We start from the raw sequence: 13,484 nt of genomic DNA on the forward strand, positions 1-13,484 counted from the left end.
TACAGAGCTTTGCTAGACCTCATAAGTGGACGATGAGATTGAACCCTCTGGTTAGTTGGGCCTTGACCATATATGAGTTAAAAAGAAACAAATATTAATGCCTAATTGCTAGACCAAACACTTACACTAGAGTTCAAATTTAAAATCCTACAATTGTGTGTGTGAGTTTGAGATGCAGATTGTGACTTTGTCTACATCCAAAAAGAAAGAAAAAAAAGTTAAGGGACCAAAATGTAAATATGTATACAGTAGATAGATAGATTTATAAGAAAAATAAAAAGGAAAAATAGACATAGAAAAGTAAGTAGTATGAATGACCCAAGAAGTAGTAAGTGACTACTACTAGTTTGTAGATTCCTCTCCATTGGGTTGGAGTTGAGAAAGAGTACTTAAGTAGGGTTGCACGCTGGCTGCTGTCTCTTTCTGCAGTTTATAAGTAAAACGCAATCCATAATCTCTCAAATTCAATTCAATTCAATTCAATTAACTTCACTTCATAATTATTCTCATATCATCGTCACAACCCAACCCCTTTCTCTGTTTCTCTCGCTATTCGCACCTCCCAACTCACTCCGATACGACGACGACGACAATGGGTGCTTCTCTTCCTCCCAAAGAGGCCAATCTCTTCAAACTCATTGTTGTAAGTTTCCTTTCTCTTCGTCAGATCCAATTTCTTCTACTTTCTTCCCTTTTTCATAAACCCTAGATTTTTTTTTATGCTTACTTTACTTCTTCATAATCCACTAAATTAATCGAATTAGTGATATTCAGTGTTAATTCTATTTCAACTGCTCTCTCTCTCTCTCTCTCTCTCTCTCTCTCTTTCTCTCTGGGATTATGAATTTCATAGTTTTTATTTAAATTAATAATGTTTATCACTTTATCAATGTGTTTGTAGATTACATGGATTAATTACTTGGCTATGCTATCAAATTTATGATATTTTTTTTTTATTGAAATTGGAAGGGAATAGAACGAAAATAAGATGATACTTGAATTTGAATTTATTGGCCATTGTTTTCTTTTTGTTCCTGCTTCTATGGGCCTGTTTAGATAAGTATCTTTTTTGCAGCTTATAGCACAAGCACTATTTTTATAGCAAAAGATAACATAAAGTTAATTTTTTTTTTCCGGTAGTTATAAGCTGTTTTCATAATCTATCTTGGAGAACGTATGAAAACAAGCTCAAACAATTCATGAACAATGTCATAAGCTGTTTATGTAAATTCTCTCAGAACAGTCTCACAAAACTTATGTCAGTATGTAAGTTCAAATAAGCCAATCCAAACAGGTCCAATGTCTCATTTGAAGAATGGGGTTTAGTTTTAGAGTTAAATAGCTACTGTGTTATATGATTTAACTCCGGGGTTATCCCTGTGTTCTAATAGCCATGTGTTGGGTTAGGTTTCGGTTTTCCCCATAGGAAAATAAAATTCAATTGAATGCTTATGATTTTGTGATTAAATTTAATAATCATTGTTGTTGGGAATTTAGGAGTAGTGAAATGCTATTGTTATGTGGGGCTCTAAGTTCTTTTTTTGTTTTGCTGCAGAAATCCTATGAAACCAAACAATACAAAAAGGGTCTCAAAGCAGCTGATGCCATTTTGAAAAAGTTTCCAGATCATGGAGGTACGCTTTTTTGGTATTTGCTTCTGCATGCTTTTACTTCGTGCATGTTTGGTGTCTCGAGGAGTTATATGAAATCACGATGACACATGATTCTGTTAAAGTTTCAAAGTTTAGCTTCGGTGAAAATCGTGGTGGTCTGACATAATTATGCCAAACTCACCGCCAATTCAAACATGCACCTGTCTTGAATATTTTATTTCTTTGTTATATTTTGGAATAACACAAAACACTTATCTTGTTTTACACAAGCTCTCCTCTCTTCATATCTTAATTATAATGTTTCATTGGGCGTTTTTCTTATTTATGTTTCTGTTCCCCCTTCTGGTTGATAGAAACTTTATCGATGAAGGGTTTGACATTAAATTGCATGGATCGTAAATCTGAAGCATATGAACTGGTTCGCCAAGGATTGAAGGTATGTTGCCTTCGATTTTGCACCATTTATCAATCTTTCAACTTTTTATCATCTGATGCTCTAAGCTTAATTTTTTACTCTGCTGCAGAATGACCTTAAGAGTCATGTTTGCTGGCATGTTTATGGTCTTCTCTATCGGTCCGACCGAGAATACAGGGAAGCAATCAAGTGCTATCGAAATGCACTAAGGATAGATCCTGACAATATTGAAATCTTACGTGATCTATCTCTCTTACAGGTAGCACATAAAATTCTTGTTTCTATATGGTTTACTTTAGCAGTCATATATTTAGAAATTTTGTCATTGCTTTCTCTACAATGGAGTTACCTTGGGTGCGTGTTTTCTTTCACAAGCATCATATTTGGACATTTCCCGAACATAAACATGCTTCTTCATGTTGGTGTTGGTTAGTTTGATATGGAAATAACTTTTTAAAGAACTCTGTTCTACATGATTGCTAGAAATGACACTTCCTTTTATGACACTGCAATTTCCTATCTAAATTTGTTTATGTCTCTTGGTGAAGTTCGTGGGTACTTAAGTCAGAAATCAGAATGCTACTGTCTTATATTCATTTTGAGTTCAGGATAAATCTCTTGTAGAATATTTCCAGAATGATATATGTAATTGAACTATGCTGGATTATTAACAATAAAGGAGGGAAAAAAATTTCCCCAATCTTTTCCCTAATCTTCCAATCCATAAGCAATGGGGTCATATACAATGGAAGGGTTCCCTCATCACGTATGGGAGTCTGTAGCTAACAAATGTTTTGCAATGACATTTTACCATCGCATTTCATAATGCACAACCACAGACTTAATGGATTCCTCTATGATGTACTTATTTCTTATGTGTGATGTGATTTTATTTACCTCATTGACAGGCTCAAATGCGAGATTTATCTGGCTTTGTTGAGACTCGGCAACAACTTCTGACTCTCAAGTCAAATCATCGCATGAACTGGATTGGATTTGCCGTTTCACATCATTTGAACTCTAAGTATGATTTTATTTTACATCAAAGTAAATGGTTTTTCCTAATGATGATTGCTTGAGCTGCCTTTATAATAACCAGTAGCTAAGGACTATCGTTTGTTGCCAAAATTTCTGTTGTTTAATTTGTTGAAGTTTTTGCGATAATAATATATGAGATTATTTGTGTTTTTTAATAGTAAATACTACAGTGGACCTAAGATAATGGGGTAGAGAAGATCACCAAAATATCAAACACATCTTAGTTACCTCTCCTTCCTTTATATTGTAACGGGGTCCACAGAGAGATGTTATTTGAAATTTTAGTACAAAGGGATATTGACTATTGTGTGAAGAGTGTTAGATAGAAAACTATATTAAAATTTTCAAGGATTTTATAGTTATCTTCAGATATCAATCATAAACTACAGTGGTCAAATTGTGGGGAAAACTATTTTCTCTAATGCCTTTTTTTTTTCTTTTCGGTTTTTCCCTTCCATTATTTTATATGAATAAATGGTGCATAGAAAGGTTTAAATGCCTTTATTTCAATCTATCATGTCAGTACCTTGGCCTTGGTAACATTGGTAGGTGTTACTGAAATGGCAATCTTTAAAAATTTTATTTTGGTTGTTTGTTGTTCTTAACTTCAAATATGAAACCAGTGCATCGAAAGCTATTGAAATTCTGGAAGCATATGAAGGGACGTTAGAAGATGATTATCCTCCAGAAAATGAACGGATTGAGCATGGTGAAATGATTTTATATAAGGTATTTCCTCTGGCTAATTTCTACTATTGTTTCCTGTTGATTGCATAAGTCCTTTTTACATTTTTTTATTGTTTGATGTAACTTATGCATGCTTAGATTTTGCTATACGATGATAGGATTTTGAATTGGCTTTTGCCATTTTTGAGCTTTAGTAAATGTCAATGATAACCTTATGCATAATGATAACTATAAAATGAAGCTTTCTCTGCCGACTCTAGTCAAATAATATTTTGTTTGAATGTTATCATTCTGCTGTTACTTGTGCTTGTTTAGGGATATGGTGTCTTTCATATTGTTCAAATATCAGTATTAATATTTTTTCTGCATAAATCATCTCTGTTCAGGTCTCTTTGTTAGAGGAATGTGGATCTTTTGAAAGAGCTCTTGAGGAGTTGCAGAAGAAGGAGTCAAAAATTGTATGAGTTTTATTTACTGAGATTATTTGATAATGAACTTGTTATGCTTGAAAGACATGATTTCATTACTTGTTTCGGATTATATTTTTTCAGGTTGATAAGCTTGGATATAAAGAACAAGAGGTTTCACTAATAGTCAAGCTTGGTCGCTTAGAAGAAGGCGAGAAATTGTACCAGGCATTGCTTTCCATGAATCCAGACAATTATAGGTGAAATTTCTGGCTAATTTCTCGATTGCAATGCATGTCTAGATGTATTTCTTCTTTATGTTCTCCTACTTTTATTGTTTCCTTTTTGCATTAGCTACAAGCATAATAGCTTTAGCTCGGATGGCTTAACATTTGTTTCACTTGGCTCCTTTTTGTGACTTTATTTTTTTTGTGAATCTGGTTTTGTCTTTGATGATGCTGACCTATGGATGCAAGAGACACAAGTTTAAACATCTCTGAAATGTTTTTTGTTATATAATGTTTAGGTCATTTTAATGATATTATGCATAATAATTCCTTTCCAGGTAGTATGTATTGTTTTTTGTCTTGCCTTACATATTCATAGAAAGATGACTAATTATTTGTTCTTCATGTTGATGCTCAGATATTATGAAGGCCTTCAACGATGTGTTGGGTTATATTCAGAAAATGGTCAATTTTCTCCTGATGAAATAGATCGATTAGATACCCTGTACAAAACACTTGGGCAGCAATTTAAGCGGTCATCTGCTGTTAAGGTAGCGCAATCAATACTTGTATTGTATTCTATAGTTTTTTTTTTAGTTTAATAGCCTGCCTTCATCTTCATGCATAACAATCATCACTTTATTATTTTTCCATATTATCCATGCAACCCCCCTCCCCCAAAAGGAGGCAAGGATTTTGTTGTTAAACCAAAAATGTGGGTAAACTGGGATGGTATACCTTGATAAGCATAGCCGGTGTATTTTTGGAGAGGGAGGGGGGGGGGGGGGGGGGGGGGGGGATCTTTTCACTGATCCTTGTTGCTACATCATTTATGAATTTTGCTGGTCAATGCAAGTAGTGTTATTTGGCCGCCTCACCTAAGTTTTTGTAGTTAAATTAATCCGATATTTTTTTTTATCAGAGAATACCATTAGATTTTCTTCAAGGTGATAGATTTCGAGAAGCAGCAGATAGTTATATTAGGCCTCTCCTAACTAAGGTATGTACAAATCCTCTTTGGTATAATTTTCTTCCTATTTTACAAGCTTCAAAATCAAAATGTGATTTCATTTTGTTTCCTTTCTAGGGAGTTCCATCTCTATTCTCAGATCTTTCTTCTTTATACAATCACCCTGGGAAGGTTAGTTTAATTACTTAAATTGACTGTTCAAATATTTTGGCTTGTCTTCTTATTGTAATACTGTATATTATGGTGGGTAGAAAATACCGTTTCTTATTTTGCGGGTTCTGATTTTTTTCCAGGCAGACATTTTGGAACAAATTATTCTTGAGTTAGAGAATTCTATTAGGACGACCGGTCAATACCCTGGGAGGTAAGATATACACAATTACTATCAGTCATTCAAAGCCTGTGTGTAGCACAAGAGTTATGATTACCGTGTTCATGTGGGACAAGGGAAAGCTTGGAATTTTATTTCTTTCATGATACTATAATTGAAGCTTATGTTAATATATTATCTGAGACTTCTTCTGAATTCATTTATTCTCACAATTTTTAATTCCAAAATGTTTTATGTAAAATCGATAATTCTTTCCTTCGGAAGGATTAGACGAGTTTTGCATTAATGATATTATTGCAAAACAAAAATGTTATTTTTACTAAGTTAAACATCAGCCTGAAAAACACATTGCTAAATGCTCTATCTTACTCAATTTAAAGAATATTTGAAAATATTTGTAATTTAAAATATATAACACATTATGCGGATGTGGGTTGAGTTGGTTCTACAGTACCCATGCTACCTGCACCAATATCATAAATTTTTGTGGGTAATTCCTCACTGTAGGTCTCTCAGACCCATTTAATAGGTAAAACCCTATCTATTTTGGATATTGTTTATTGGTTCCCATTAGGTTCAGGTCCAATTTCTGTTCCTACTACCCACCTCCAGGATGGTAATACTTATGTATGAATTATGGAAATTGATGGAGCCATCTAATGGTTTTACATGTCACATATGTATTGTGGTTCCCAGTAAATTCTCCTAAATTGAAACAACCAAAACTTTGACCCTTATAGTTTTTGATGATAGAAGAAAACTTTTCAGAAAAAGAAGAAAGAATGCACATCTAGTGGGAGAATAAGCCAAATTGGCTAAAAAATTATACGTGGTGGAAAGGTCCCAGGAAAATTCTATCCGATTGCAACACTATAGCAAAGACCTTATAGTTGACACAGAAATTTTATTGCTTTTGAACTTGTATTTTGTGCTGGATCACTAACCATTAACTATCTTGGAATACAGGGTGGAAAAAGAGCCCCCTTCAACTTTTTTGTGGACTTTGTTCTTGTTGGCTCAGGTTTGTGACTATTTTTGGGGACTTCATACGATACATTTTGTTTGTGTTCTTCCATTTTCTGTTTTTCTTACTCTGAAATTTTATTGGTGCAGCATTATGACAGGCGCGGCCAATATGAAATCGCACTTTCTAAAATCAATGAGGCTATAGAACACACACCTACTGTCATTGATCTATACTCTGCCAAGGTTTATTTATAATTCGCTTTCGGATTGTTTCAGGAATATTTCATTCTTAAATATGCTCTTGCTATATTTGTCTGTGTGTATATGTATGTGTATATCTTTATATTCTAGTCAAGAAAATATTTTAATTAAAGAACACTGTTAACTATGGTTTTCCTAATTATCTTTAGCAAGTGTAAGTAGCACAACATATCATAGAACACTGTTACTGTGAAATATTGCATTTCGTTTCAAAACCTTTGGGCTAAACTGTTTCTATTATCTTTCTCTTGTAAGTTATTGAAAATGAACCTGACATTAGAAAACTATTTTATTTTCTGTTAAGTATGACATAACATATCATAGAAACTACTCCAATGCCATGCAATGAAGGTGCCAAGAGTATGAGTTTTTTTAAGCTTAAACAGTGGTTTTAAGGTTGTATAAAAACACAATTTATGTTTTAGAGATTTAGAAACTATTGTTTGTTTGGTCAGAATTACAAAAGTCACTTTTAACTTTAAAAGATGGTTGTAATTATGGCTTTAGTTTTAGAAGCTACTCAGTCAACTACTTAAAGCAGTTTACGAAAAATGTCCCTTTTTTTTTTTTTTTTAATTCTTGTTTTTTCAAAAGCTTAGACAAACACATTCTATATATTTCTCTAGTCATTTGAAAGGTTACATATAGTTTCATGGCTAATAAATGGGTTCTAAAAGTTGAAAATGTTTATTGAAGACTACTTTGTTGTATTTTTATTACCAAGAAAAAGGAAGCAGGTTGGATGATTAAATTAGAGTTGTGTTTCATATAAAAAGTGAAAATGAATTGATGTGGTTGGGTTTAGTGATGATCAGTGATTTACCCTGACAGTATAGCATACTAGAAAACTGTTGAATAATCATTGCATGTCTTTGAATACAGAGTCGGATACTGAAGCATGCTGGTGATTTGGCTGCTGCTGCTGCATTTGCAGATGAAGCTAGGTGTATGGATCTCGGTGATCGTTATGTTAATAGTGACTGTGTGAAACGCATGCTGCAGGCTGATCAGGTTTTTCTGTCTATTTCTTTGATTTTCATTCGAACTTGATCTTTGTAATTTTGGTAGCTTTCTCTGTTGCTTTTTTCTGACTTTGTTTTTTGTGTAAAATTCCCTTATTGTCCAGGTGGTTTTGGCAGAAAAAACTGCCGTGCTATTCACAAAAGACGGGGATCAACACAACAACCTCCATGACATGCAGTGCATGTGGTGTGTATTTAATGATGCATAGCATTCTGTTCTGTCTTTGCAATGTTGAGGTTTCATTATGTGTAACACTGTTTTTATCATCTATCTTACGAAGGTATGAGCTTGCCTCTGCTGAAAGCTACTTCCGCCAAGGGGATCTTGGGCTGTCTCTCAAAAAATTCTTGGCAGTGGAGAAGCATTATGCAGATATTACTGAAGACCAATTTGATTTTCATTCATACTGCTTAAGGAAAATGACATTGCGTACATATGTGGAAATGCTTCAATTTCAAGACAGATTGCATTCACATGCATATTTTCGCAAAGCAGCTGCTGGAGCTATCAGGTGAATGTTTGTTATCTTTTATATAATTGGTTTACTGTATGAGTTGTTTTATATGCTAATTAAAGTTATGCCGTGCTTTGTGGGTTACATGCATCAATCTTTATTCCACACTTGAGTTGCAAATTGTATCTAGAACTGAATAGCAAACTTTCCCCCAATTGTTTCGGTCATGAACCAATTGTCTCAAAAGCTTAAGCTATTAAGTGAAGACACAAATGGCTTTATCTTATATTTCTAACATGCCTTTTCACACTAAAGGCCTTTGAATTTGAATTATGGACAATGCTTTGGTCTACTTACCATGTGTAGAAATTCAACTTCTTACTAGAAAGGTGTAGATTACAGGGATAAAACTCTAGATCACTTGTCATAGTGGCTTTGATATCACTTCATAAACTAATTATTTAAAAGTTGAAGTTTATCAAGTGAATACACATGACCAACCAACAACCAACAACCAAGCCTTATCCCACTAAGTGGGGTCGGCTACATGGATCAAATGACGCCATAGTGTTCTATCAAAAACCATATTTGAATCCAACTCATTGACCTCTAAATCTTTTCTAATGGTTTCTCTAATGGTTTTCTTAGGTCTTCCTCTACCTCTTTTAACCTGACTCTAAGTGAATACACATGAATATATTAATATTATATTTTAAACAGTTTCTCTGCCTTGGTTCTTATAAAGTTAAGAGTTTTGTTATTTTTGCAATTTGCATAACATTTGGTATGCGCTCATAATTTTGTGGCTTAAAGCAACATCTTTTTGGGACTTCCATAACGGTCCAATTTGGAGTATGTATAAACAAATGGAATTTATTTCTGATCTTTTGTTTTTGATCGCATGTATATAACGCTTTCCACTGCAGGTGTTACATAAAATTGCATGATTCTCCTCCAAAGTCAACAGCTGAGGAGGATGATGAAATGTCCAAGTTGCCTCCTGCTCAGAAAAAGAAATTGAAGCAAAAACAGAGAAAGGCAGAAGCAAGAGCTAAAAAAGTAATAATAATTTCTGTAGCTTATATGGAACTTGTTGCTGCAGAAGTATTCATGGTATTGATTTATTTCCTTTTTAGGAGGCAGAAGAGAAAAATGAAGAATCAAGTGCTAGTGGGATATCAAAGTCTGGGAAACGACATACAAAACCTGTTGATCCAGATCCTCGGGGGGAAAAGTTGTTACAGGTTAAATTTCAGTACATATATTGCCTATTAACATTCTTATATTTGCATTCCATGTCCGACATGGAGACCTGTTTTAAATTTCTTGATACAAAATCGAACTTTCCTCTGTAAATTCACCTATCAACCAATTCTCCCAAAATATTGGGATGAGTTATTTAGGCTTTAGATTGTCTCTAACATGTCACCTTATGCAAAAGCTCTTTAGACATTTTAAGTGCATACTACAGACAATGCTTATGCATACTCTACGTTAAGTTGATCTCTTTCCAATTAGGACGGGGGACAAGAATGATAACGGCTTGGTCATGGCATCTCTGATACCATGTTAAGCTCTCTCCCCAAAACCCACCATGTTAGGTGAAGATCCATGATTAAATTTATTATATAATATAATGATATATGTATCTAATCCCACTTATTCCAAAGCTGGATTCTCAAACAACATTCAGATACTATTCTGAGAAAAATTGTTTGTACTTTGTTGTTTTGGAAACCTACTACCTGTTGAATAGACCAACAGCTTTCACAGTTTCATCATCATTGTACAACATGTCATAACTAAACTGTTAAGACCTAACATCAGTGTAGTGGATTCAAAAATTTGGTTTGTCGAACACCAACTTTATCAGGGAAATGCTTAGTGAACAAAAATCATCTGATACATTTCCTGATTTTTTTTCTTCTGATAAACACTTCTTGTTATCATAATTTAGGACTGATATTATCCTGTTTAATGTGCAATTTTTCCCTGCATAGGTTGAAGATCCATTGTTGGAAGCCACAAAATACTTGAAGTTGCTGCTGAAGAATTCACCTGATTCATTGGAGACACACTTGCTCTCCTTTGAATTATACATGAGAAAACAGAAGATTTTGCTAGCCTTCCAGGTATTAATCTGTTAAACATGGTGCCTAGCTTTTTTGTTCAGCATCATATCTCTGACTTATAGTAATTTAATAAGACCGTTTTCCTAGAAATTTAAATTTAAAGAGTTTAAGGGGCTCCTTGTTGTGATTTTATGCTTATCAAGTGAATATTTATTTATTTTGTATATCTTTAGTTTATATAATTTATATTACACTTTGCCATTTTTTGAATGCAATTCAGTCATTCATGTATTGTTCTTTATCTTTCTATTTGTAGGCTTTAAAGCAATTACTAAGATTGGATGCTGAACACCCTGATTCTCATCGTTGTTTGGTATGTTTTCTTCTGTATTCATTGAATTTGGAACCACCCTTTCCTTCACCCCCTTCTTTTTTGTCCCATTTTTTCAGAATATATTGTCTCTCTTATGATCCTCTCTATTGTGATTTTGTTTCTTTCTCCACCAACGAAATGGATTATCTTTCTGTTGTCGTTTATTTCTAAGTATATACATCGCAGATTAAATTCTTCCATAAAGTGGGATCCATGAATGCTCCTGTGACTGACAGTGAGAAACTCGTTTGGAGTGTCTTAGAAGCTGAGCGTCAAACTATAAGGTTCTATAATGCGACTGTTCACATTTTTTCTTTCTTGTGTTGTCTTTAAGGGCAATCATATTTACAGTTTTTTAGATTAATGGATGATTTAATGCATGCCATAACTTCAACAATTCTAACTTCCTCTTTTATTCATCTGTAAGCAGTCAGCTGCACGGGAAATCTCTTCTTGAGGCAAATAGCCTTTTCCTTGAAAAACATGAAGGTCATACTCAATGTTATGAACACATGTCAGTGAATCCGTGTTATATGTTTTAAGCCTGATTATGAAAGTTTGTGTTTTTTCCTGTTTTGTTTGCAGGTACTTTGATGCATAGAGCTGCTTTTGGAGAAATGATGTACATTTTAGATCCCAATAGAAGAGCTGAGGCTGTCAAGTTGATTGAAGGCTCAACAAATAACCCTGTGTCAAGGTAATGTTCTTACAGTATCTTTTGCTTCATCATGCTATAAAGTACGTACTCAATATATTCTATCTGTCTCTATCTTCAAACTCATATGACATTGGCATGTGATGCAAAACTGTATATTGTGGATTGACATGGATCAGCTTATTGTAATTAATTTCCTTACTTATCTGTGGTTCTTCTGAGCTGTACTTATCTCACGAGTCCCCAAACAATGAGTGAAATGTGAAGAGTTAGTTTTAGAAAATGATTGTACATGAGATGATTTGGTGTCTTGGAGACGAAGACAAATGTGAAGAGTTAGTTTTCCACTCTTCATTGCTAAATAACAATCCACTGTCCCATTTCTATTTTTTTATTTGAAAAATTCCCTACTGCTAAAAGGTTGAGGGAAACAAGGAATAACTATGTTAAAAAAATTGAAAAATGATTAAATTAATTGAAAACGAATTATTCAAACATATTGAACATGTGCTATTCTATAACTCTGGGGCTTTGCAGTGTGTAATTTTTAATTGCAAAAAAAAAAAAACTGTTTCCATAATTGTCTCCTTTTTTACTTTTCTTCTCTGGTTTCGTGTTTAGTTTTCTAATATGTCTAATGGTAATATTAATCATGCAATATTTCATTCTAAAAGCAATGGCGCGCTTGGACCAATCCGGGAATGGACACTTAAAGACTGTATTGCAGTTCATAAACTTCTTGGATCAGTCCTTGATGATCAAGATGCTGCATTGAGTAAGTACCATCTGGATCAGTTCTTATTTATGTTCCATTAATATTAAGGATCCACATTACTTTTCAAGATTAAAATAAATCAATAACTGCTGTAGGGAGAACTAGATTTTTTTTTTTTATATAAAAGAACAAGGAAAAAGCAAAAAAAAAAGTTTGCTACAAACATATTATTACTTTTGAATCTTGTCATTCATGGATTGGATTGATGTCCTTATGCAATTTTAAAGTTTTTGTTTTGACAACATTTTAGATTTGAATGCATTTATCCCTGCAAAGGAGAATTTTAAGTGTAATTTTACTTTTTACTGAAATTTGAGCTGTTTCTAAACTTACGTACCTGCCCTGTATGTTAACCTTGTAATGCATCACAAGAACCTCTCATTTCCTCAAAATAATAATCCATCCATGGAAATTTGCTTGCAGGATGGAAAGTGCGATGTGCTGAGTTTTTCCCGTACTCCACATACTTTGAGGGTAGTCAAAGCTCTGCCTCGCCCAACTCTGCTCTCAATAAAATATGCAAGACCACCGTAAATGGTAGTTCTAGCCATTCACCGGGTGATAACGTTGTGGAATCTGCCACATCAAACGGCAAACTAGCATCATTTAAAGATCTCACTATCTAACAAAGTAGAAGTTCCCACTTCCCAGCAAGGGTCACCGAGTTTTGGTGCAGGTTATATCAAATTTTGGGAACAAGTCGCGATATATATTTTCTTTGCACAAGTTCTCCCTCTAAACTGATTTGTATTCCATTTGCAAATGTGTATAATTTTATCTCTTAGGGTTGAATTTTTTATTTGATCGGCTCTTTTCTCGAGGGATATTGAAGAGCAGGGTCAATGGATTTGCATCATCATCCTAGGTAGCAGGGAGAGCTACTGAAATTTTAAATTTCTGGTCCTGCATACGGCGGCCAGTATACATGAGAACATGTTGTACTTTTCCATTTGTTAGCTTCTTTATCGTGTATAAATATTTAATTATGTGAAAATTTTGGCTTAGAAATCATACATTAATTTATGTGAAACCGTTGGTTGAGTTCTAGCATGGTTGAGAGATTTGTAATGAGTTATGACAAAATAAAGACTTATTTCCATTTTTGGCAGCCAAGTATTACTATTGTGTGATTTTAGTTCTTTTTTTTTTGCACCCATTTGCATTTTAGTGGTCCCTCAGCTTAATTTCCCTCAATCTTGTGCATTCTAACATAAATA

General features: G+C 33.9%; 1 protein-coding gene across 1 annotated transcript; it reads left to right on the plus strand.

Moving 5' to 3' along the window:
* Positions 1–338: 338 nt before the first annotated feature.
* Positions 339–13,380, plus strand: EMB2753 (tetratricopeptide repeat (TPR)-containing protein). Its single transcript, XM_085747343.1, has 26 exons — positions 339–643; positions 1,556–1,634; positions 1,967–2,049; positions 2,138–2,287; positions 2,937–3,052; positions 3,690–3,795; positions 4,140–4,211; positions 4,305–4,420; positions 4,806–4,938; positions 5,310–5,387; positions 5,475–5,528; positions 5,651–5,721; positions 6,655–6,709; positions 6,802–6,897; positions 7,798–7,926; positions 8,042–8,124; positions 8,219–8,449; positions 9,319–9,451; positions 9,529–9,636; positions 10,393–10,524; positions 10,781–10,837; positions 11,024–11,121; positions 11,268–11,326; positions 11,423–11,534; positions 12,167–12,267; positions 12,691–13,380. Exons 1-26 carry the CDS (start codon positions 593–595, stop codon positions 12,891–12,893), a joined length of 2,706 nt encoding a protein of 901 aa, XP_085603469.1. The 5' UTR covers positions 339–592; the 3' UTR covers positions 12,894–13,380.
* The last annotated feature ends 104 nt before the right edge of the window (positions 13,381–13,484 follow it).

The sequence above is a fragment of the Medicago sativa genome, chromosome 2 (genome assembly GCF_051527215.1).
Source record: "Medicago sativa cultivar Bolivia chromosome 2, Bolivia_mono, whole genome shotgun sequence".
In the NCBI taxonomy this organism is placed as follows: Eukaryota; Viridiplantae; Streptophyta; class Magnoliopsida; order Fabales; family Fabaceae; genus Medicago; species Medicago sativa.